The 22976-nt window shown below is 41.6% G+C and overlaps 1 protein-coding gene across 1 annotated transcript in view; it reads right to left on the bottom strand.

Moving 5' to 3' along the window:
* Nucleotides 1-22976, bottom strand: part of dab2ipb (DAB2 interacting protein b) — a 106396-nt gene that overhangs the window by 22525 nt on the left and 60895 nt on the right. Inside the window, 3 exon segments of the mRNA XM_034123236.1 lie at nucleotides 15248-15802; nucleotides 18382-18480; nucleotides 19644-19797. Coding sequence (XP_033979127.1) covers nucleotides 15248-15802; nucleotides 18382-18480; nucleotides 19644-19797 — 808 coding nt within the window.

Here is a 22976-nt window from a genome sequence, read left to right as displayed (position 1 = left end):
TTTGGCAGAGTATAACTGTATAAAATATTATAAGTATACGGTACACTTGAACTGCTATTGATCTTTTTAGCCTTTTTGAGCTGGCTAAAATACATGTATGTGAGGCTGCTGCCCCCGTACAAAGCAGTCATTTGCTTTCTGTGTCGTCTGTTTTCTGCCGACCTCCATCTACAGTACGTAGAAAATTAAAAGAACATCCATAACATTCATCTGTTTGCAACTCATATATCAATATTCCAATTACTGTATATAGACTATTGCACTGTTTCTATTATATTCTATTTTATTGTATTTACTTGTACTATTTTATCTGTTTTATTGTGTTGCACTGTTGGAGGAGCCTGTGACCTCCGATTTTCATTGTCATAACTACACTGTAGCTATGTAGCTATGCACACATGACAATAAAAGCCTTGAAACTGACTATGGATTAGTACCTCACACTATCTCTTTGACTTGACTGAGCAGGAGAAGGTTAGCAATGAAGTTACTGGAAATCACAGCTTAATAACAGCTTGGATAAAGAGAATGCATTTGCACAACTTAGCCCCATCCAACAAAAACACACATGTTTGGTGATATATTTGGGTGAAACTGCAATGTCTTTTGATGATTTCCTGTGGGTCTGGGATCAGGAAACACATCTTTCACAGACATGTAGTCATTGGTTCCACTGTTGATATAAAAACACAACATATACTAGCATTCATGCTAACAACATTAGCTACTTAATCTCCTTCCTTTTCCCTGTCTTGCATCTATTTCCACATGTATCTTTTTATTTGTAAAGGTTAGCAGCGTGCCTCACAACCCTTCATCAAGTCACACCATGACACGGGTGGACATCACACGTCCAATTATCAATGATAAATATCCACTTTTCACATCTATGTGCAAAATGGAATAACAATCCCTCTCAATTTACTGGTGCGATCACATTTCTATGCCCATTGAACGTTGAACAAAACATAATTCTGTCATTAAAATAAACGGAAGGGAACAAAATAGCTCTATTTAAATCATCTTTTGAATTTGACAGAACAGATGGAAAACAGTGAGAGTACTCATATTGTTAATATAATGACAGCAAACTATTTATTCACTTTCATTCAAATGCTCAAAGGTTGATTTTGACACACGCCATGCTGTGCGATGAGCAAACAAAGACAACAATTAGCTTGTCTCCGTTTCCCACAAGTAGAAATGGAGAGTATTAACAAATAAAGGCAAAAGAGAAAAATCCAAGAAGCTGCATGACTCAACTTTTACAAAAGTTAACATCACTTTAAATCAACATGTCAATGTGATATGTGTTTTATCTATCTTTTAAGTCTGCAGTATTGAAACATGTGTATAGAATTCTCTTATTTATACGTGTTACTTTCTTGTGAAGGTCTCTATTAGGACTATACAGTATTCAGCAGGAGAAGGAACATGACAGGCGGAGACATGCATCACAGCTCCCAATATCCCCCAAAAAGTCTGAAAAGGAGAGATGGAAATGGAGCCATCTGGGGATGAATCATCCCTTGTTTAGATCCCTCCGAAATATATCTGGGTGTACGCTCCTGTAAGTCCCCTGGCAGCTTGTAGGGGAACCAGCGTGGCAGCAGCGGAGAAGAAAGCCAAGTGACAGATGTAGAGAAGGAGAGGAAGGAGAGACAGAGCGGTGGTCTTTAAAGAAGAGAGGAGGAGGCGGAAGGAGAGACGCAGCCTCTCAGACTCTCTATAGCTGCTGCAGACGCCTGTTATCCAGCTAATCAAAGATACACCGCAGGGAGCCAATCAGCACTGATGTGCAGCCAAAGGAGCCTTTTTGGGGACGCATTTGCACATTTCACACATGGACCAACCCCATGAACACACACGCAGACAAAAATCTCAAGTTTTTAAAATTTGCATTTATACGAATTACCATTTTAATTCAACTTAGATTGTAGCATTAGAAGTGTGTTTGTAAGTCTATGCGTGTGAGTTTGTCGTGATCTGCTATTCACACAGACAATGATATCATAATATAATATACAAATATGTGCGTTTTCATGGTTTTTTGTGACACACTATGAAATCAGGTCAACGCAAACAAAATGAACGTCTACAATGCAATTTGAATAAATTACAAATGTATCTGCATAAGTCCATTAAAAATACCTAGTACAGTTTTTGCAGTGTAATGACGAAAAATAAATGTTGAAGATTGAGGGGCAAGTCAGTGAAAAGTGTTAGTGACAATTAGGGGATGGATGTCAGTGATCATCCATTGTAAAGTAGTACAGCTAAATCTATCAATTCAATGGTCTACCTACGCTGTAAAATGTATTATCTCTTCAATTTACACACGGCATCTATTGCACGTCTGTCCGTCCTGGGAGAGGGACCCCTCCTCTGTTGCTCTCCCTGAGGTTTCTCCCATGTTCCCCTTTAAACTGTGGGTTTTTCTCCGGAAGTTTTTCCTTGTACGATGTGAGGGTCTAAGGACAGAGGGTGTCGTTTTCTCATACTGATATTCTGTACAAACTGTACTGTTGTATTTGTTGTAAAGTGTCTTTATTGTAAATTATTTTTATTGTATGTACAGCACTTTGGCTCGACCAAAAATCGTTTTAAAAATGTGCTATATAAATAAAACTTGATTTGATTTGATCAATTAGGATAATTAACGAGTGGTTGTACAAGAAGGAGATATGTACGGAAGCTAGGACAACTCTAAAAAATATTCCAAGTTTTAGGGCCTGATATTTCAAAGACTGCACACACCACAGTGATCAGGATGCTTCATGAGTCACAGCTTCATGGGGGGGGAGGAGAAGAGGAAGAGGACAAATATCTTTAAAAAACCTCCGTAGACGTCACGGCTGCAGTTTTGCCAGAAGCCATGTGGGAGACTCTGAAGTCAGCTGGAAGAAGTTATTACGGTCTGATGAGAAACTGAGCATTTTGGCCCTTAAGACTAAATACCATGTTACACTGCACATCATCATAAACACAGCCCCCCCCACCGCGAAGCACAGCGGTGGCAGCATCACGCTGTGGAGCTGCATCCACACGACTTCTGAGGGGAGAGGGCCAAATTCATTCAGGGGAATCCTGAGGAGACAAAAAACTGATGTAGTCTGCAAGAAGCCTGTGACTAGGGAGGGGGATTGTTCTCTAGAAAGACAATGACCCCGAGTAGAAAGGCAAAGCTACACTGACTTTAAGACAAGTGAACGTGTGATTGGCTCAAGGATGTAATTGCTGCCAAAAGGGCATTGACTGAGTTTAAGGAGGTGAAATTAAGCATTTTGTGTTGTATAATACATTTGAACACTTTGCTTGACATTAAAAGGGTATATTGTTCTGTTGATTAGTTTCAAAAAAGTCTAATTAAATATACCTTAGTGAACTTTACTGCACAGTAAATTACCCCTCGTGTTTCCGATGATATTTTCTACTTCAAGAATCTCATTTATGCTGGCACCATTACAATTTATGTAACACTTTAGAAATAAGAAAATGTCATCGCAATTATGATCTTTTCTCTTTCCTCTCCCCCTCTATGGCTCACCCCTCCCTCCTTCCCTCCCTCTCCTCTGTACTCCCTATGAGGCCACTGAGGCGAGGCAAATCCAGGTCTGATTACAGACAGAGGACGATTGGAGGAAATAGAGAAGGAAAGAGTCTGAAACTGAAACTGAGAGCCGGAACAATTCCTGCTGGTAGCCTCAAACTCAAATGTGAGCCCACCACAGCTGACAATCTCTCTCTCACAGAATGTCGTGAGCCTGCAACTTATGAGTATGAGCGTACATGCTCTCAGAACTTCATCACAACATATTGATATAAGGAAATTAGAGGGACTATAAAGTTGGATTTGCACACTATCTCACCTCTGCCTTGAGTACAAACTGCACACATTATCTCCACTTTTCTTCAGTGCAAACCATATGCTGAGACTGATATCTTACCTTCCAGGTGGCAACTTGTGCCCTGGTTTTCTTTTCAGTGTGCTACTAAAACAGACTTGAAAATGGACCACTCTGGTGTTTACAGACATGTCACAATCCCTAATTCGAGAGCTGGCTGCATTGACAGGGCTTTGAAAATCAAACCAAGAAGATGTGAATTTATATCTTATAATAACCAGACCAAGAGATTATGCTAGCCATTGTGGGATGCTACAAAACCAAGAGAAGATTAATCAAAGCCTGGGTGTCAAATATGGCATGTTGTTTTGTTTTTTTAGCTGTGACCAATAACTTTACAGTTTGCTGTGGCAGTCCAGAAAAACAATTCCCAAACCTTTGGAGGAAGTAGGAAGAACTAACCTAACGTAAATGCTACCTTAACTGATCAGGGGAAACACATCTAATAATAATATACTCCTTTGCTCAGATTCTTCAGACCAACTTGTAACAGCCTTATCACTCCGGTTAGCCACTCTAAACTGCAGCCAATACTTTTTCACCTGTGTCAAATAACATTAAAGTCTGCCTGGAAGGTACTATAGGAAATCAATGCAAAGCTCTTAAGTATGCTTTGGAAAATGGTTCGCAGCAATGCTAAGTGCATACATGTTTTAGTTTTAGTGCGATTTTGGCGCAGTGGGTTAGAGCGTCGATCATCAGATCAAGGGGCGTTGGTGAACTCCAGTTCGAAACCCGCCTCGGCCGCCACTGCGCCAGGCCGCTGTGTCCTTGGGCAAGACACTTCACCCGAATTTGCTCCTGTGGGTAATGTCCACAGTAATGACTCTTACATGTCTAATATGTGTAATGTGTAATTGTAAAGCGCTTTGAGCACCTGCAAAAGCGCTCTAATAAAGAATGTGATGCATTATTATTATTAATAGGTTAGGACATGAAGAACTACTGGCATTATGAAAGTATAAACGACCAAGACCTAAAAAGAGACTGGAGCTCCTTCCCTTTTCCCTCCCATCATCCCTCAGCATTTTCTCTGACGCCCTCAATCCTGCAGCCCCCCCCTCAACTCCCGTCCCCTCTGCTTCAGTGCTAATAAGGAGAAGTAGAACGCTCTCTGTATCGCTGCCACATCCCATCAGCCAAACCATGCCTCAAAAAAAGCCAACACACAGGGCACAGAGAAAGGGGGGGGGGGGGGGGGGGCGATATGAAGCTAGGGCTGGAGTGGAGGGTAGATGCAGCACGGCTGATCAGATCTAATAAATAATACGGGAACTGAGCCCTGTTGGAGAGGATGAGGAGCTCCTTGTAAAACTCATAAAGTCTTGTGTAATACACTGCTGTACACACAACTATCTACCTCTAGGCACTGTGTGTTTGCTTACATCTCTATTCTGAGATAGTCTCCTGCTTAGTTTGCAGCTGCGAGTTATGAAGGTGAAATATAAAAACACAGGCCCATATTGAAGACACGCCGATGTTTTAAATGGCACGCATTGCAATTACTGGACCTTGAGTCATGGGAAGGAAAAGGGAGAAAAAGTAGACGATTAAAGCGTCAGGCGTGTGCTTTGTGCATGCTCAGAGGTTTTTTCTGTGTTTCTATGGCAATATAAAGCAGAGAAATACAAGGTTGAGAGCAAGAAAATGCCTTAAAAGGATAATACTGGAGCTGTGAAAAAGCAAGAGGAGGTAACAGAACATGTTCTTCGGCTCAAGTTAAGTGTCGCTGATTTATCACTTTGCCCACCTGAATGTTATCAATGCACTTTATGTGCGCTGAATGTAAAAGCGATGTAGATAATAGTCCTGCTGGTATCTTAATGATGTACATTTTGTTTTCCATGTGTACATATTATATTTCAACGATGTGCAACAGAGCACGAACTAAGATTTTTATTTTGGCATAAATGCTTATTCCTTCTTCACAGGTTGTAAAAGGAAAAAAAAACATTATTATTGGAGAGTGGATTGTGGAACCAATGGAAATCATTAGAAAACCAACAAAATGGAATATACCTGTTGGTGCTTTGAGTGTGCAGCAATGTAACAAATACACATTTTGTAGGGGCTCAGTAATTGGAGGATCGTTACAGATAGGCATGACAAAATAATTGAATGCGATGGGGAAATGAAACCCTATAACAGTAGCAGTTTGTCTGATCGATGAGGCTGGTTCTTCAGCCTCGGGCAAGGGCTGAGGAGAGACTCCGGGGGAGAACACAGGAACCACTCCCGCCTCTCCACCCTTTAATCTCCTTCATCTTTCCCTCTCTCTCTGCCTCCCCTGGTCTCCCTCCCTCGAGACCCGGTGGCTAGGATTACAGAGTCATCGCCGGCAGCTCTTCCTGTGAGGGTCATATTGGGTTGAATGAAAGGACTGGAGGGCCAAATGGAAATGGAAGCAGCTCCTCCCTATGCACAGAGGCCTGTCATTCAACACAAAAACAGGAAGGGCTGCAGCGCTCCTGATTTAGCTAGCGGTGCACATGATCGTTATGAGGTTAGCTTTGACCGGAGGGGGTCTTACAGCAAGTGTCATCAGCATCCAAACCTCATGTTTGATGATTACTCTGACTAACTGAGAATATTCCCTACGCGTGTGTTTGTATTTCTGTTTGGGTTTCTGTCCTGATTTCTATTGTGTTGAAGTAATGATCTTAAAGATGTTAAACAAGGGGAATTATGTTTATAGCCCACTCGTAAAAGTATTCAAATGTCAAATTATTGTTAAGTAACTTAATGTTAAAGTAGGCAAATGTTCTTTTTCATAATAAAAAATGCCTTACAAGGCTTTTTTGGGCTCAATTTAACTCCTTGCTGTGAATATGTATCTGAGACATTTAATGCTCATTTTCAGGTGCATATCAGTGTGTAGTGTCTCTACTGGGACATGTCTCCATGCTCTAATGTTCAGCTTCATATCAGTATGTAGTGTCTCTCCTGGGACATGTCTCCATGCTCTAATGTTCAGCTTCATATCAGTATATAGTGTCTCTCCTGGGACATGTCTCCATGCTCTAATGTTCAGCTTCATATCAGTATATAGTGTCTCTCCTGGGACATGTCTCCATGCTCTAATGTTCAGGTTATCAGTATGTAGTGTCTCTACTGGGACATGTCTCCATGCTCTAATGTTCAGGTTATCAGTATGTAGTGTCTCTCCTGGGACATGTCTCCATGCTCTAATGTTCAGCTTCATATCAGTATATAGTGTCTCTCCTGGGACATGTCTCCATGCTCTAATGTTCAGGTTATCAGTATGTAGTGTCTCTCCTGGGACATGTCTCCATGCTCTAATGTTCAGGTTATCAGTATGTAGTGTCTCTCCTGGGACATGTCTCCATGCTCTAATGTTCAGGTTATCAGTATGTAGTGTCTCTACTGGGACATGTCTCCATGCTCTAATGTTCAGCTTCATATCAGTATGTAGTGTCTCTCCTGGGACATGTCTCCATGCTCTAATGTTCAGCTTCATATCAGTATATAGTGTCTCTCCTGGGACATGTCTCCATGCTCTAATGTTCAGGTTATCAGTATGTAGAGTCTCTCCTGGGACATGTCTCCATGCTCTAATGTTCAGCTTCATATCAGTATGTAGTGTCTCTCCTGGGACATGTCTCCATGCTCTAATGTTCAGCTTCATATCAGTATATAGTGTCTCTCCTGGGACATGTCTCCATGCTCTAATGTTCAGGTTATCAGTATGTAGAGTCTCTCCTGGGACATGTCTCCATGCTCTAATGTTCAGCTTCATATCAGTATGTAGTGTCTCTACTGGGACATGTCTCCATGCTCTAATGTTCAGCTTCATATCAGTATGTAGTGTCTCTACTGGGACATGTCTCCATGCTCTAATGTTCAGGTTATCAGTATGTAGTGTCTCTACTGGGACATGTCTCCATGCTCTAATGTTCAGGTTATCAGTATGTAGTGTCTCTACTGGGACATGTCTCCATGCTCTAATGTTCAGGTTATCAGTATATAGTGTCTCTACTGGGACATGTCTCCATGCTCTAATGTTCAGGTTATCAGTATGTAGTGTCTCTACTGGGACATGTCTCCATGCTCTAATGTTCAGGTTATCAGTATATAGTGTCTCTACTGGGACATGTCTCCATGCTCTAATGTTCAGGTTATCAGTATATAGTGTCTCTACTGGGACATGTCTCCATGCTCTAATGTTCAGGTTATCAGTATGTAGTGTCTCTACTGGGACATGTCTCCATGCTCTAATGTTCAGGTTATCAGTATGTAGTGTCTCTACAGGGACATGTCTCCATGCTCTAATGTTCAGGTTATCAGTATGTAGTGTCTCTACTGGGACATGTCTCCATGCTCTAATGTTCAGCTTCATATCAGTATATAGTGTCTCTACTGGGACATGTCTCCATGCTCTAATGTTCAGCTTCATATCAGTATGTAGTGTCTCTACTGGGACATGTCTCCATGCTCTAATGTTCAGCTTCATATCAGTATGTAGTGTCTCTACAGGGACATGTCTCCATGCTCTAATGTTCAGCTTCATATCAGTATGTAGTGTCTCTCCTGGGACATGTCTCCATGCTCCAATGTTCAGCTTCATATCAGTATGTAGTGTCTCTCCTGGGACATGTCTCCATGCTCTAATGTTCAGGTTATCAGTATATAGTGTCTCTACTGGGACATGTCTCCATGCTCTAATGTTCAGCTTCATATCAGTATATAGTGTCTCTCCTGGGACATGTCTCCATGCTCTAATGTTCAGGTTATCAGTATGTAGTGTCTCTACTGGGACATGTCTCCATGCTCTAATGTTCAGGTTATCAGTATGTAGTGTCTCTCCTGGGACATGTCTCCATGCTCTAATGTTCAGGTTATCAGTATGTAGTGTCTCTACAGGGACATGTCTCCATGCTCTAATGTTCAGGTTATCAGTATGTAGTGTCTCTCCTGGGACATGTCTCCATGCTCTAATGTTCAGGTTATCAGTATGTAGTGTCTCTACAGGGACATGTCTCCATGCTCTAATGTTCAGGTTATCAGTATGTAGTGTCTCTACAGGGACATGTCTCCATGCTCTAATGTTCAGGTTATCAGTATGTAGTGTCTCTCCTGGGACATGTCTCCATGCTCTAATGTTCAGGTTATCAGTATGTAGTGTCTCTACAGGGACATGTCTCCATGCTCTAATGTTCAGGTTATCAGTATGTAGTGTCTCTACTGGGACATGTCTCCATGCTCTAATGTTCAGGTTATCAGTATGTAGTGTCTCTACTGGGACATGTCTCCATGCTCCAATGTTCAGCTTCATATCAGTATGTAGTGTCTCTCCTGGGACATGTCTCCATGCTCTAATGTTCAGGTTATCAGTATATAGTGTCTCTACTGGGACATGTCTCCATGCTCTAATGTTCAGCTTCATATCAGTATATAGTGTCTCTCCTGGGACATGTCTCCATGCTCTAATGTTCAGGTTATCAGTATGTAGTGTCTCTACTGGGACATGTCTCCATGCTCTAATGTTCAGGTTATCAGTATGTAGTGTCTCTCCTGGGACATGTCTCCATGCTCTAATGTTCAGGTTATCAGTATGTAGTGTCTCTACAGGGACATGTCTCCATGCTCTAATGTTCAGGTTATCAGTATGTAGTGTCTCTCCTGGGACATGTCTCCATGCTCTAATGTTCAGGTTATCAGTATGTAGTGTCTCTACAGGGACATGTCTCCATGCTCTAATGTTCAGGTTATCAGTATGTAGTGTCTCTACAGGGACATGTCTCCATGCTCTAATGTTCAGGTTATCAGTATGTAGTGTCTCTCCTGGGACATGTCTCCATGCTCTAATGTTCAGGTTATCAGTATGTAGTGTCTCTACAGGGACATGTCTCCATGCTCTAATGTTCAGGTTATCAGTATGTAGTGTCTCTACTGGGACATGTCTCCATGCTCTAATGTTCAGGTTATCAGTATGTAGTGTCTCTACTGGGACATGTCTCCATGCTCTAATGTTCAGGTTATCAGTATGTAGTGTCTCTACAGGGACATGTCTCCATGCTCTAATGTTCAGGTTATCAGTATGTAGTGTCTCTACAGGGACATGTCTCCATGCTCAGCTTCATATCAGTATGTAGTGTCTCTCCTGGGACATGTCTCCATGCTCCAATGTTCAGGTTATCAGTATGTAGAGTCTCTACTGGGACATGTCTCCATGCTCTAATGTTCAAAAAGCTATTTATTTTGCTCATACTGCCTGTGCCGCAGCACCTCTTTTCACCCTCTGTCTGAAACCAGAGCCTTGTCTGCTCTGATTGGTTAGCTGGCCGGCTCTGTTGTGATAGGTCAACCACTTAGAGATGTCCCGCCCCTTAGCCTATCACCTACAATGTGTTTGAGCACTAGCCAATAGAAGCGAAAGTGTTACATAGTGATGTCACTATGTTCCGTAAGTAAACAAAGGAGTCCAATGGATGCGTTTCAGTCGGGGGGGAATGTGTGGGAGAGAAACTCCGTCTGGAGGGAACACAGGGATTTCCCAGGCTTTTGGGACCATTTATATGCACACAAATCTGTATAGCACACTACAGAAAAGGGCAAACCCCAACAAAGCATAATAGGGCCTCTTTAAACTACATAGAGGTAACTGAATATCATAAAAAGGAAGTGACAGAGAGAACAGTGTCTTTGTATTCTCAGTGCCAACAGAGACGTCAGGAGGGTCCAGATCGATGTGTTGCTGAATGTTTCTCCTTGCAGTCTGCTGCTGTTTGGTGCCACAGCCATAACATCTCATTCTCCCTCTCTCTCTTCTTTCCTCCCCTCCTTGTCAGTGCTCTCACCTTTCTCCTCACCTCTCCCTGCTTCACCTCTCCTCCATCACTCCACGCTGTCAGGGGATGGTCAATAAAAATCCTGCTGGAATTACCAAACAGTCTGAAGATATGATGCATTGCCTTTGAAGTGCAAATAGGAGTGCCTGTGAGGAGTGCTTTGATGCGTTTGGTATTTATTTCCTGATTTGATTATAGTAGATATATAACTACATGAATAGCTAACATCTCCCGTTATGAATGTGCCCTCCTTCTCTCACTCAAACACACTTCAAACATCAATCTTAGTTCATCCTAAGAATGCTCACTTCTTATGAGTGAAAACACAAGATTACAGCTATTAAAGGGGTTAGTGTCTCAGACAAGAGCAAGTACAGAATACATTGGAGAAGCACAGTTCCAGTGGGTTTGAAAAAAAACAATGTCACGTCAATAACACCAATATTAATGGAGAGATTATTGACAGCTAGCTAGCATGTCATAAATGCTCGCTGGTCCTCTCAGGGGACAACTGATTCATTAAAAGACGGAAGAGGAATATAGTACCAGAGCCTTTCATGCCGCGTTGGTAAATCATTTGTCACATCATGTTATGTACAAGCTGTGTGAGAGCATTACAGCTGTGGTGATGACAGCGCTGCATTCATTAATATGATGTTTGTGCTGAATGTAACTGGAGTTGTGCTTCAGGCTGGCGACAGTTTACCACAGAGGATGTTAGGTAGAGAGGAGAGTCTTGCATATTTCACACTCTTAAGAAGGGCTTGGATGCAGTAATATAAAAACCCAACGGCTAAATAACCAGATCCTCACTCGAATCTGCCAAGTGATCATGAGGGTAAATCCTCCTTATCGTCGCGACGCGATGCGGAGAAGCAACACAATTAGAACATAATCCTCCCCCGAGGGCCGCGGCGTCGAGAACACTAGATCAATAACGCAGAGGATTCATGCCAGCGGTGGATATGTTCAGACGATAGGAAGGTGAACTTCTCTGGGCAATTCCAACACAGCACAGGGTCTTGTTATTGAAACCGTGGGAGCTTCCAACAGCGCTGTTTGTGTGTGTGGATATAACATCATATCCCATAGGGAAGGAGAGACTGGTGCAGTGACCTTACATCACAGGAAATCTGCAGAAATGTCATGATTGGATTTTTCATTTCCACTTACGGTTGGATTTACAGGCTTCAAAATCAAATAAGATCAGCTGATAGAGAAAGGATGCACTTCTGACCTTTCCATGTAATACTTAAAGCCACATGTATCTTAAAACAACCGACAGCCTACTTGCTCAAGCGTAACATGTAATAACTGACTTACCACCTGATTTAGGCTTATGATTTATACGTAGGTGTGTGCGTATAAAGTTAGCATCCAAAGGGCGCGCCCGTTTTGCTCACCAAGGCATCCAGACATCAATACAGCATCCGTAATGACATCCCTCCTGAGAGCTTTGGCCTCATGATGCAATGGAGCATGAAAGAGAGATGAAGGAAGACAAAGACGGAAAGTAGGGAGAGAACCAGAGAGAAGGAGCCAGTGTGCAACGGAGCGGGATATTTGGGGTGTAATTATTCGGTGATGGGTGATAAAATGACACGGGAAGAAACAGGAGTGTAGTCGGTGTTGTGCATACTAATACCGCCTGGAATCTGCATCTCCTAACAGCAGCCATCTGCAATGATAGGAGATGTTTTCCACCTGTACACAGCTGATTAAACACCATCAGCAGAACTACAAAGTCACCGCTGCATCGCCGAAAAGAAGCGCTCACCTCCCGCTCACCCCTGCTGGGTGGAGGAGTGTGTGCTCGCACTCTTGCTTAGTTGCTGTCTCATGCAACAGCAATGCAAATCTCTGTCTGAACTACAAACTGAAATACACTGGGGTACTGGAATAAACAGACACTGACTCATGGATTTGAGTAGTTGGAAGTATGTGTGTCCCTTATTCAAAATAACTGGTATTCAAAAAACAAGTTAATAATACACATTGTATTATCGTGAACATATTCAGGCGCCTCTTATAAAATTTGGTTTCTTGTATATTCACAGAATTTCTCTCCAACTCACTACAATTTATTTAAATGTGTCATTCATTTGAAAGAATGTACCTAATGTGGCAAAGACCACATCAAAGTTGGCAGTATGTACAAATACATGGATACAGACTAATGGTTTTGACTGTTTTGGAAGTGTTACGGTATACCAGTAATGACATCAAATATACATGAAGTCACTTTGAATATCGGGAACATAATAAAACTGTTGTTTCTGTTACTTCATTTTGTAAGCTTTTGTAAATGTACACTCTCTCCACCCATATTTTGAATGTAAATAATTTGCCAACATTTGATACATTTAGCAAAGACTGCACCAAAGTTGGCCGTACTTACGCAGCAGAGGATTTTGAAATGAGGTTTATTGGTATTGCCGTGTGCTGTGCTTGGCCAAACAACACTCCTTTACCCACCAAGGATATATTAACAAAACGTACTGTCTAAATACATATGTCAGACCACTTGTGTTGAAGGATGAAAGTCTTTTGAGAGAGGGAGCTGCAGCTAACAGCCCTGACACTTGACATTTCTAAAGCAGCTTTCCTTAATGCTTCCTGTTTACGTCAATCCGACAGCTTCTGTTTGCCTATTTTTCAAGAGGCAACAACAGCTCGTCTTTGTATTTACAGCCAGCTAATGAGAAAATGAAGAGGATTTGTTTTTGTTCTTTGTTTTTCTTGGAACAGAAATGGGATGTATGCGGGTCAATCTCATTAAGAGCAACCTTGGATATCTATTGTGTATTAAAGGCGGCTCTAAGGATGCAAAACGTGAAGATTATTTTGACTGATTTAGTGATTACGATTTGAGAGGAGTTGATCATTTTGCATCATTTTTCTCAATATCATTAAAAAACATATTTAAATGAACATAAGGTGACTTTTTTTAAGAGGATCTGTACCAATCAAATACGTTTTTGTTATCTGTTGACTATGATTTGTATGACATAATATCTCTGCAGCTTCACAAAAATAGTGTTACAACACATAACTAGCCTTTAACAAATATTGTGCTTAGTATATATATATGTCTTAGAATATTGCACTAATCCATATATGTCATTTCAATAAAAAGTAGTGATTCATTTTGCAGCACATCCACTAGCTAGCATTGAAGACTTGGAGGGATGAGACAAGTAAAAGTTTTAGAGCTGTGCTGGGAAAGTGTGGATTAATTGAAGGTAATTAAGGACATGGCCGCCTCTCAGGAGACCAGAGCAGCCCCCCCTCCCCCCCATCCATCAGCATCCATCAGTCCTGAGACTAAACCGGCGGTACAGTGTGGATAGACATCACTTCTTAGGCACTGATCGTTCATCACTCTGCTGAGCTGTGATAAAGTCAGAGAAAGTTTCAAAGCTCTGCTGATGAGATACTGTCAAAGAGAAAACTCAATTGAGGCACAAGCTGTCGCGGCCGACTGAAGAGAGAAGACGAAGAGTCCAGGCCGCAGTGAAGAAAGCCGACTGAAGAAATATTACTCTAAAAGCAGACAGCTTTTTCAAACAAAACAAGGACAACGGGACAAAAGAAATATCTTTTGATCTTTAGAAATGCTTTGGAACTGAGTGAAATCTATTTGTATTATTATAAAGCCTTCATTATTAGCAGAACGTTTCTAAATGAATAATGTAAACTAGTTTAAGTAACAGAATATAGTGAAAGATTCCCTGTATGTATCCCCATAACACAGTTTGACATCTCTTAAAAGTCTTATTTTCTCAAGCCAACAGACAGAATCGCAAAGATATTCAATTTACAATGTATATATTTTTTATTTAAATGGCTGGACCCTGTACATTTTTGTCATTACATCTTGAAGAAATAGCCTGTTTTTAACATATTTGCTGGTTAATTTTGACTCATAGTTTTATATTTCAGCTTTCATTTTCTCTATATCCCTTTCTTCATCAGCAGCCAATAAGACAGCTTTGCCTCTCATGCCCCATGCTGATGTGATGCAGGGTAGAAAATGCCTGCGTCTGTTTCCCTGCAAACGCTGTGCTGTCAAAATGAAGTCAAATACAGCCATTTGTGCTGGATGTGAGATTATCTGAGCCCAACTGCCTGCTGTCAGGGAGACGTGGCTCCTGCTGTGGCAGACTAATCTCCCTGTGCTTCATTGCTGCAGACAGCGGTGGAAACATTGTGCTTCTGTCCTGCATCGGTATGCCGTGAAGCACTGCGGGGGATACATGTAAGGGATTAGCTTGAGTTAAAAATGTAATACCGGCTGGTGCAGCAAGAGGAAATCACCCGTCTGTCTGCTCTTTGTCTGCCCTGTATTACAGCTTTGGGGGGTCAATAGTTCATAGCATGAGCAGGCGGCGGAGGAATTGCTAACCTTATTAATATCTTGTCAGTGCCTCAAAGCAGAATAATGGTCTCATTTTATGTTTTGTTATCTGGTATGTCTCCTTGGAGAGTTCAAACGAGGGTAAAATGGAAATAAATCATATATTGGGTTCTTACCTTAGCCTTGCCGGTGCTCTGCAGGATGTGCACCAGCGCACACGCCATCTCCTCCTTGTTCTTCACGCTAATCCCAGGCTCGAGCACGGAGCACAGCAGCATGTAGTTGTTGGTGGTGTACTCTGCAAACTCCTTGTACATCTCCATGGGAAGGATGTTCATACTCTGATAGCGGGCCTTGATCCTGATCATAGGCCCGGAGGTCTTTCCCTTAGGTGGGTTTGGCAGGCTGACCTGATACCATTTCTCCATAAACTGTCGCCCGGTAACCGCGGCGATGGGGATATTGACGAGTCCAATGTAATTGTTTTTATCTTTCTTTTTCTTCTTGTCTGTGTCTTTGTACAGGTGGGCTGTGATGCTCTTGACAGCGGGCAGGTTGTTGAACTCAAAGTGCTCGCCCCAGAAAACATTGTCAGTCTTGAGTTTGCAGGTGGTGCGGGCGTAGAGAGAGTCGTCGAGACAAAGCTCGCAGAAGTATTTCTTTTTGGCAGGCAGGTCCTTGGCCTCGATGATCCACAGCTTTAACAAGTTCTCCACCCGACGACTATTGTCCTGTAGAGGAGGAAAGGAAGTCGGTTAGTACGTTTTTTTTAACAGTTTAAGCTTATTTTCAGGTGCATATGTATTTTGTGTGTGTACATGTCTCCATGCTTTAATGTTCAAAAAGTGCTTTATTTTTCTCATACTGCCTGTGCTGCAGCACCTCTTTTCACTCTCTGTCTGAAAGTGGAAGGCTCTGTTGTGATTGGACAACCGCTTAGAGATGTCCCGCCCATTTCATGTACAATGTGTTGGAGCGAGTGATAAATAGGTATGTTACTATGTCGCGGTGACAAAGGTCTATACACTACCAACTCCCTCTTGATGGAACACAGGGACTTTATCCTTTGAGACCATTTACATGCACACAAACCTATATTACTACAGGGAAGGGAAAACCCAGGAAAAGCTAAATAGGGCCTCTATAACAGTTTACAAAACTATCTCCACAGGGAAGTTTATAAGAGAAAAGGTTCAAAATGGCTTCTAGTTGGAGCACATGGCTGAAAGTAACCAACCTTAAAACGTATCCAACATACCAAAAAACGAAATAAATCAAATGACCGCAGAAGTTAAATGATGACATACAAATGCGTCATTTCCTTTAACCTTGACGTCGAAGTTTCTCCATTTTAAATGACAGAGACATCTCAGAAAGTACTTGATAATTATAAATCTTTTATCTCCCGCATTTTCAATATTTTAGAGAGCAAGAAAATCGTACTCCTACACTGTTTCACAGAGTGCTAACCCATTCTTGTGTCATCAATAGATTTGTTGCCAAGAGCAGGGCATATTTTTGGACTATTATTCAGATTGCCTTGAAAATGACCGCTGAAGACGAAGAGAGCGAAAAAGGAGCAAATAATTACAATATTAGAGAGAAACACCAGAGCCTTACATAAACACAAGGATGCCAGTGGATGTTTGAAATAACGGTAGCTATGCTTGAGAAAAATGTAATTAAAATCATTTATGTCACATGTTTTTTTCTCTTCATCCAAATACCAGGTGTTTCTAAACTGTCCAAAATATGCATTAGATGGGAGATAAGTAGAGAGGCTGATCCGTCAAACAATAGGAGATCAAGTGTTTGGGTTCATCACGCCTCACATCACCAATTAAACGTTGGGTTATTATGTCACACGGAAATGTATTACCAATTAAACACAAGCCTGGAAAGATGATACTTGTGTTAATAGCCTTTTATCATAATCACCCATAATTATCCTCTTATACACGAGCTAAATTGCTCAGGTTTATCATTTAGAACACATAATCCCATTTACAGTGATTACATCTCTGGTAAAGAGGTGTGGAAAGTCACTGCATCTATTTTTTATTTCCATTGTTATTCCATATTTTAACTATATGAGCATCTTCTTCCTTCTGTCGAGCACCAGCGTAGGAAAAAAACCTCTCAGACGAGGTCCCAGAAACAAATACTGAGCTGCAAACCAGAAACAGGTGGAGTCGTCTGGGTCCTGCATAATGCCCGGTCAGATTCATCTCTGTCGAACAATATGTACTTTATCATTGTAGATCGTTACATATTGAGATGTATAACAAGGAGCAATCTAACTTAGCTGTTAGAGTTGTTACAATGTTATTTATCTTGATACCTTTATTACCCATTAGTGGATAACTAGTCTTGATATTATAAGTGTGTGTACATTGGTGTGTTACCTTGGAGGGCCCCTATTATGCCTTATAACAAGTTCATATTTGTATTCTGTGTCTCTTCAGTGACATGTCTCCATGCTTTAATGTTCTGCCAGTGCTGCAGCACCTCTTTCCCCCTCTGTCTGAAACCAGAGCCCAGTCTGCTCTGATTGGTTAGCTGGCTGGCTCTGTTGTGATAGGCCAACCACTTAGAGATTTCTCGCCCCTTAACCTATCAGGTACAATGTGTTGGACTGCTAGCGAATAGAAGCGCAAGTGTTACGCAGTGATGTCACTATGTTACCCCCAAAAACATAACAGGGCCTCTTTAATATTCTCTCCTAGCAGTGCACAATATGTTTAATCAATTAAATACAACTCTTGAGACTTCCTCATCTCAAAGAATCCCGCTATCTGATTCCAGTTTTTATGTTTGCCAAAAATATTGCATCTCATCCCTCAAAATCATAGAATAATTAAAAAACACAAAGCAAAAAAATAGAGACACCTCCTTGCCAAAAACAGCCGAGGAGAAGGCCTCCAACGTTATTAAGGATTGTTTTTTTCAAATGAGGGAGATTTACTAGATAATGAAGCTTTGAGAGGAGGACTATTTTCTCGGCTTGATGCGTGATGCAACTCTGCTTGTGTCACAGCTGTGTCTGTCATATGATAGATGGTATCAATGCTCAGGAGCAGAGCACGATGTAACCTCTGTGTCCTCTGTGTGCATGCAGGAAGGGCACAGCTGGAGGCCACAGATCAGATTGCGTTGTTGTTGGAGTTACAACACAATTTCAACACCGTGTATCTCACTGTCTTTATGATAACCAATGTTGCAAAGTGTGGTGTGGAATTGGGACACTCGGGCATGAACTTATTAGCGGTGATTGCGGCACGCAGTATCGTCCCACCCGCTTCGTATTTACCTTGTTGGGTTGCACCGCTCTCCTCAGATTCTCCATCCATTTGTCTCTCTCTGCGGATGATCGGCAGGAAAAACATTTGGTTCCTGTGGAGGTGGTGACCTATGGAGAACAACATGTTTTACTAAACTTAGTCCTTAAATACCACTTTGTCTCAGAGGAGCTTATCAACACAGACACAATGAGGATGACTTGGCAGTGTTGAGGATGACTGAATGTGTGAATGGACGGAGATGGTGGCTTGGCAGGCGGGATGATGACTGGATAATTAAAAAACCCACAGTGGGACGCAGAGAGAACAGAACGGAGTGAGAAAAAAACCAGCGGCGTGATGTAATGAGCAGGATAATGAAGATTAGTGAAGATTTCTGCTCTCTACGGTAGAGAGTGTAGGATTCAAAGTATTCAGTCATTTACCCCACCCGAGGCTCCCAGCTGCATGTATGCATATATGTGTTTGTGCACACGTGAATCCTACAGTAATTAGAGGTAATTCGTTGGAAATGACTTCAGTCCGCTGATGATCATGACGATTCATCAGTTTTCACAAAGCCAGGGACTGAAACAAATTATCGCTGTGCTTCCATTTACTTTCTACAACCAGAAAAATGTAGGCATAGGCATTTGCTTCTGTTATTTAATGCAGAAAAGCTGTCTGTAAACTGTTCATCACAAAGTGGAGTCTCAATAGAAAGTGAATGTATTCGCTGGATTTGAAATTATTGTTCCAACAGTGCATATTTTGGCATTTCAAAAATGTAAGGGGGTACGCTTAAATGTCTCTCTGGCACTGGCTCCTTACTATTACATTTAAGATTTAAAGGCTTTATTGTCATATTCAGAATAAAACAAAAATCTTTATTCCCAGGGTCCTCCAATTGGTCCTCCAATTGGTCGACATACTTAAGAAATACATCGACATAAAATGAAAAAAGACGTAAAATACTTCAAGAGAATAGTGCAAGTGATATATTGTGCAATAAATAAAGGAATACGTAAAAAATGCATGTATACAATTAATATTAAAGTGAATAAGCCTGACCAAAATATGTTTCGAGTTGCCTATCTTTTGTACTGAGAATTGTCACTCATAATTGTCAATGCTGATAATAATGAGGACCATTTGAAATAGGATGCCTGAAATAGCAACACCAGAATGAAAACTGTATGCTGGCGCTTTAATGAAGTAGGGCCAGAGGTGTGGATGTTCTGTAGTATTTGTGTGTACATGTACAGTACTGCATGTGTGTGTGAGCCCCCCTCACCTCAAAGCAGTAGTCCTGCCCGAGGATGCTGCTGTGAACAGGCTTGATGGCGACCTCGTCCTCCATGCTTATGTCCAGGGCTTCCACAGCGCTACTGGGGCTGAGCAATGACTCATGGGAGCGAGACTCCTTCAGCCTGGGCATCAGATGCGATCTAAGAGAGACAAAGGAGAAAAAGAGAGAGAGAACTGAGTCACCCTGCGGAGCGTGAGAGGAGGAAGTGACAGCGAGAGAGGGAGCATATGCACGGTGCGTATTAGCGAGCATTCATGGTGAGTGTGAAGGAAGAGAGTGAGAGGATGATGAAGAGGAGCTCCACTCGCCTCAAAGTCAACGAGTTCTCTGCATGACAAGCTTGCACACTTTATCAACACATGTTCACGCACCCACTTCGAAAGTCACTTGCTAATGTGAATACTCATTTGCAACTCAAAACGTCAATGGATGAATGGAAAGCATGTGAGTCAAGTTGCACTGCAAACTCATGCATGCTAAAACAGGAAGCAACTCGTATCATAGATTATCCTTATTGGTCAAGTTTAGGCAGTTTTCATGATGTTATAATGCTTCACAACGAAAATAACTTGCTATCTGTGTTGTGGGGCTTCATTTAACAAACACACGCCTACACAAACCTGTCAACTGTTCTCTATTGCACGCTGACAGGAGCTCAGACTGCACTTTAGAAAGTGTTCAATATTCTGACAATGACAACCCTGAAGCTCTTTTCTCGGTCAATTTTCTAGCCAGAGAAGATTAGGAGAAAAGTAAAGAGCTTTCCATTATTTGCTGTGTTTGATGTCGCCCTACTTTCTGTGTTTTTAACACCAGGGAAGAGCAAATGTGTGTCTCCTTGCAGGGAATATTTGCCTATGACCGTGTATGATCCCTACAATTCAGTTTGGCCCAACATCTCTAGAAGATAATTAAATCCAGTAATGTGGAAGTACAGTATATGTCATGAGGTTAAGTTAAGTTAATGTTGTCTTAAATCACGGAAACAAGATCAGCAGCACTTGGTTTTTAAGGGTGTAAACCGCAAACATTATCATGAAATAATATTATATTGGTTCTTTGTAAACAATAAGACATTACATTGCATTTCATTCGGCTGACGCTTTTATCCAAAGCAACTTAGACATTTAGTTAAATGCTTAGAAAGGCGTGTCATTTGTCAGTGTCATGGGAATTTCAAAATAAAGGTGTATCTTAAATATGATCATTGACACACCTAGCTCTTGGGGTTTGGTTTAACAGCAACCCAAGTTCCAGTGAGCCTCACTTAGCATAACAAGCTAAATAAGCTAGCAGGGGCAGTGAGCAGCGACAGCCAGGCTACATAAACATTAGCCCCCGACACAATCAGGACAAGAAGACGGGGGGTCATCTCGTGTAATGAGAGAAAACATTCTTTTAATAGTGCCCTCTATTGACGGCTTACACACTAATCCCATGTATGCCTCTGTGTGTGTGTGTGTGTGTGTGTGTGTGTACATCTCTTGTGTGGACTATAAAAAAGAGCAATTCAGGGAAAATGCAGCAGCCTTAATGACAGATTAGCGACCGCCACAGCCCTTTGTACAGTCTGCCGGCTTTGTTGTCAAATCCACTGTCCAATGTGAAGTGGATAATAATCTAGACTCCCTCTCCCTTTAATCTCTTCCTCACACACACACAGAGGCGCATTTCATAATTTAAAATATAAATAAAACAACAAAACACGTGTAAACGCCTCGAGGTTTGCATTTGAGAATCTAGCTGTAGGACTTCCTAGCACTTTTCCAAAGCAAAGCAGCTGCAGAGGAAGTGTGTTTGCAGCTATCTCTGCTCTGTGATTGGCTGGCTGGGTACCGGGCAGAATTGAGAGCGAGTAGAGTAAGAGCAGAGGAGGGGAAACAGGGGTTTTCTACTGGGATGTGTTGTTAAGAGACAGAGGGAAGGAAACTTATGTCAGGAGTCCAGAAACCTGCAGGAGGATATTTCTGACTCACAGACTGAGGAGGAGAACACTTGGCAATGCTACATTACAAAGACTGTCAAACATTTTGTATTAACTTGTAGCATACACACTAGACTAACAGGAAGCATGCAAGTATATTTCCTGTGAAAATGGACATGATTATGCATCCAGTGTACCTCGCCAAAAGCAATATGCTGCATGTTGTGAGCAAATCATCTTCAAACAACACATATTTTAATCTGCTATTGTGTTTTTCTCTAAGCATATCATATTAGCACATCAGTGTCAGTAGAAATGGTGGGAGATTGTGAAAGTAGGCATCGATGAATAATAATGCCCCTTGTCAACTTCATGGCACTGTATAAAATTGCATTGTAATTTACAGCCTATTGTAGTACCCTTTGAAGTAATGACAATGAAGGACTGTCTGTTGTGTGAAATGTGCTCATAACTTCTTTATCACACAGGTTGACACACTGTTGATGTCAGCCTCTGTAAAGAACAGCTGGTCGTCTACTCTATTGGTTCCCTTCCCCCAACATCGTATATATTTGTGGCAAACGTCCTTCTTTGTCCTTGATAATCCTCCATTGCTCTGCCTCCATTTTTACTCCTATCCTGTCTTTCTCCCATTCAGTGTTTACCTGAGGTGGGTGGGTTATGGTTTGTGTTGACTCGATGGTACATATCGTCTTCTTTCACCGTTCTGTTTATCTGTCTTGTTTATCTTCCTTCTCCTCTCTTTGCCTTGGTATCCATCCTTTTCTTCAAGGCTCCTTTCAAGGTTTTCGATATATTTCAGATGGCTTACAAACTTCCAGTGACTCCTACACACACAAATAGTACTATATAAAGCCCTGTAGTAAAATACATTATTGAAAAGGTCAAGGCATGAAGAACAACCTTTGCAGAGAGCTTGTCAGAATTACTGGAGATGTTGCAGAGAGACTATTCAGCTTTAGCTGTTAGCATTACAGGACGAAATGCTCGTTTGAGAGTGTGTACAACCAAAAAGACACAGGTTATTATTAAAGGGTTCATTTGCAACCTTTTAGGTTAGGTCCAATCAGGGTTGATGGTAAAATGAGGTCCATGGAGCTATACAGCATATCCCTCAGTGCGTGCTACATTGACTAAATCGAGTTGAATGCTTCAATGGACTACATATACCATCAACCCTTATTGGACATCTACATAAATGATGGCTTTAAAAATGTTGTCCAAGTTAAGGGAATTCAAATATGTGAATCAGGGCGTGTAAGTTGACAGGATTGCATCCTTTATTAAGCACCAGCAGCTCTGCACTTCATTTAATTACTGTTTCCACCAACATTGATTCATTTGTCCCTTTTTATCTACGTGTACCCTGGTGT

This window comes from Trematomus bernacchii, unplaced genomic scaffold (assembly GCF_902827165.1).
Source record: "Trematomus bernacchii unplaced genomic scaffold, fTreBer1.1, whole genome shotgun sequence".
Lineage (NCBI taxonomy): Eukaryota > Metazoa > Chordata > Actinopteri > Perciformes > Nototheniidae > Trematomus > Trematomus bernacchii.
Note: the sequence above shows the minus strand (reverse complement) of the source record. Positions and strands in the feature narration are given on the sequence as shown.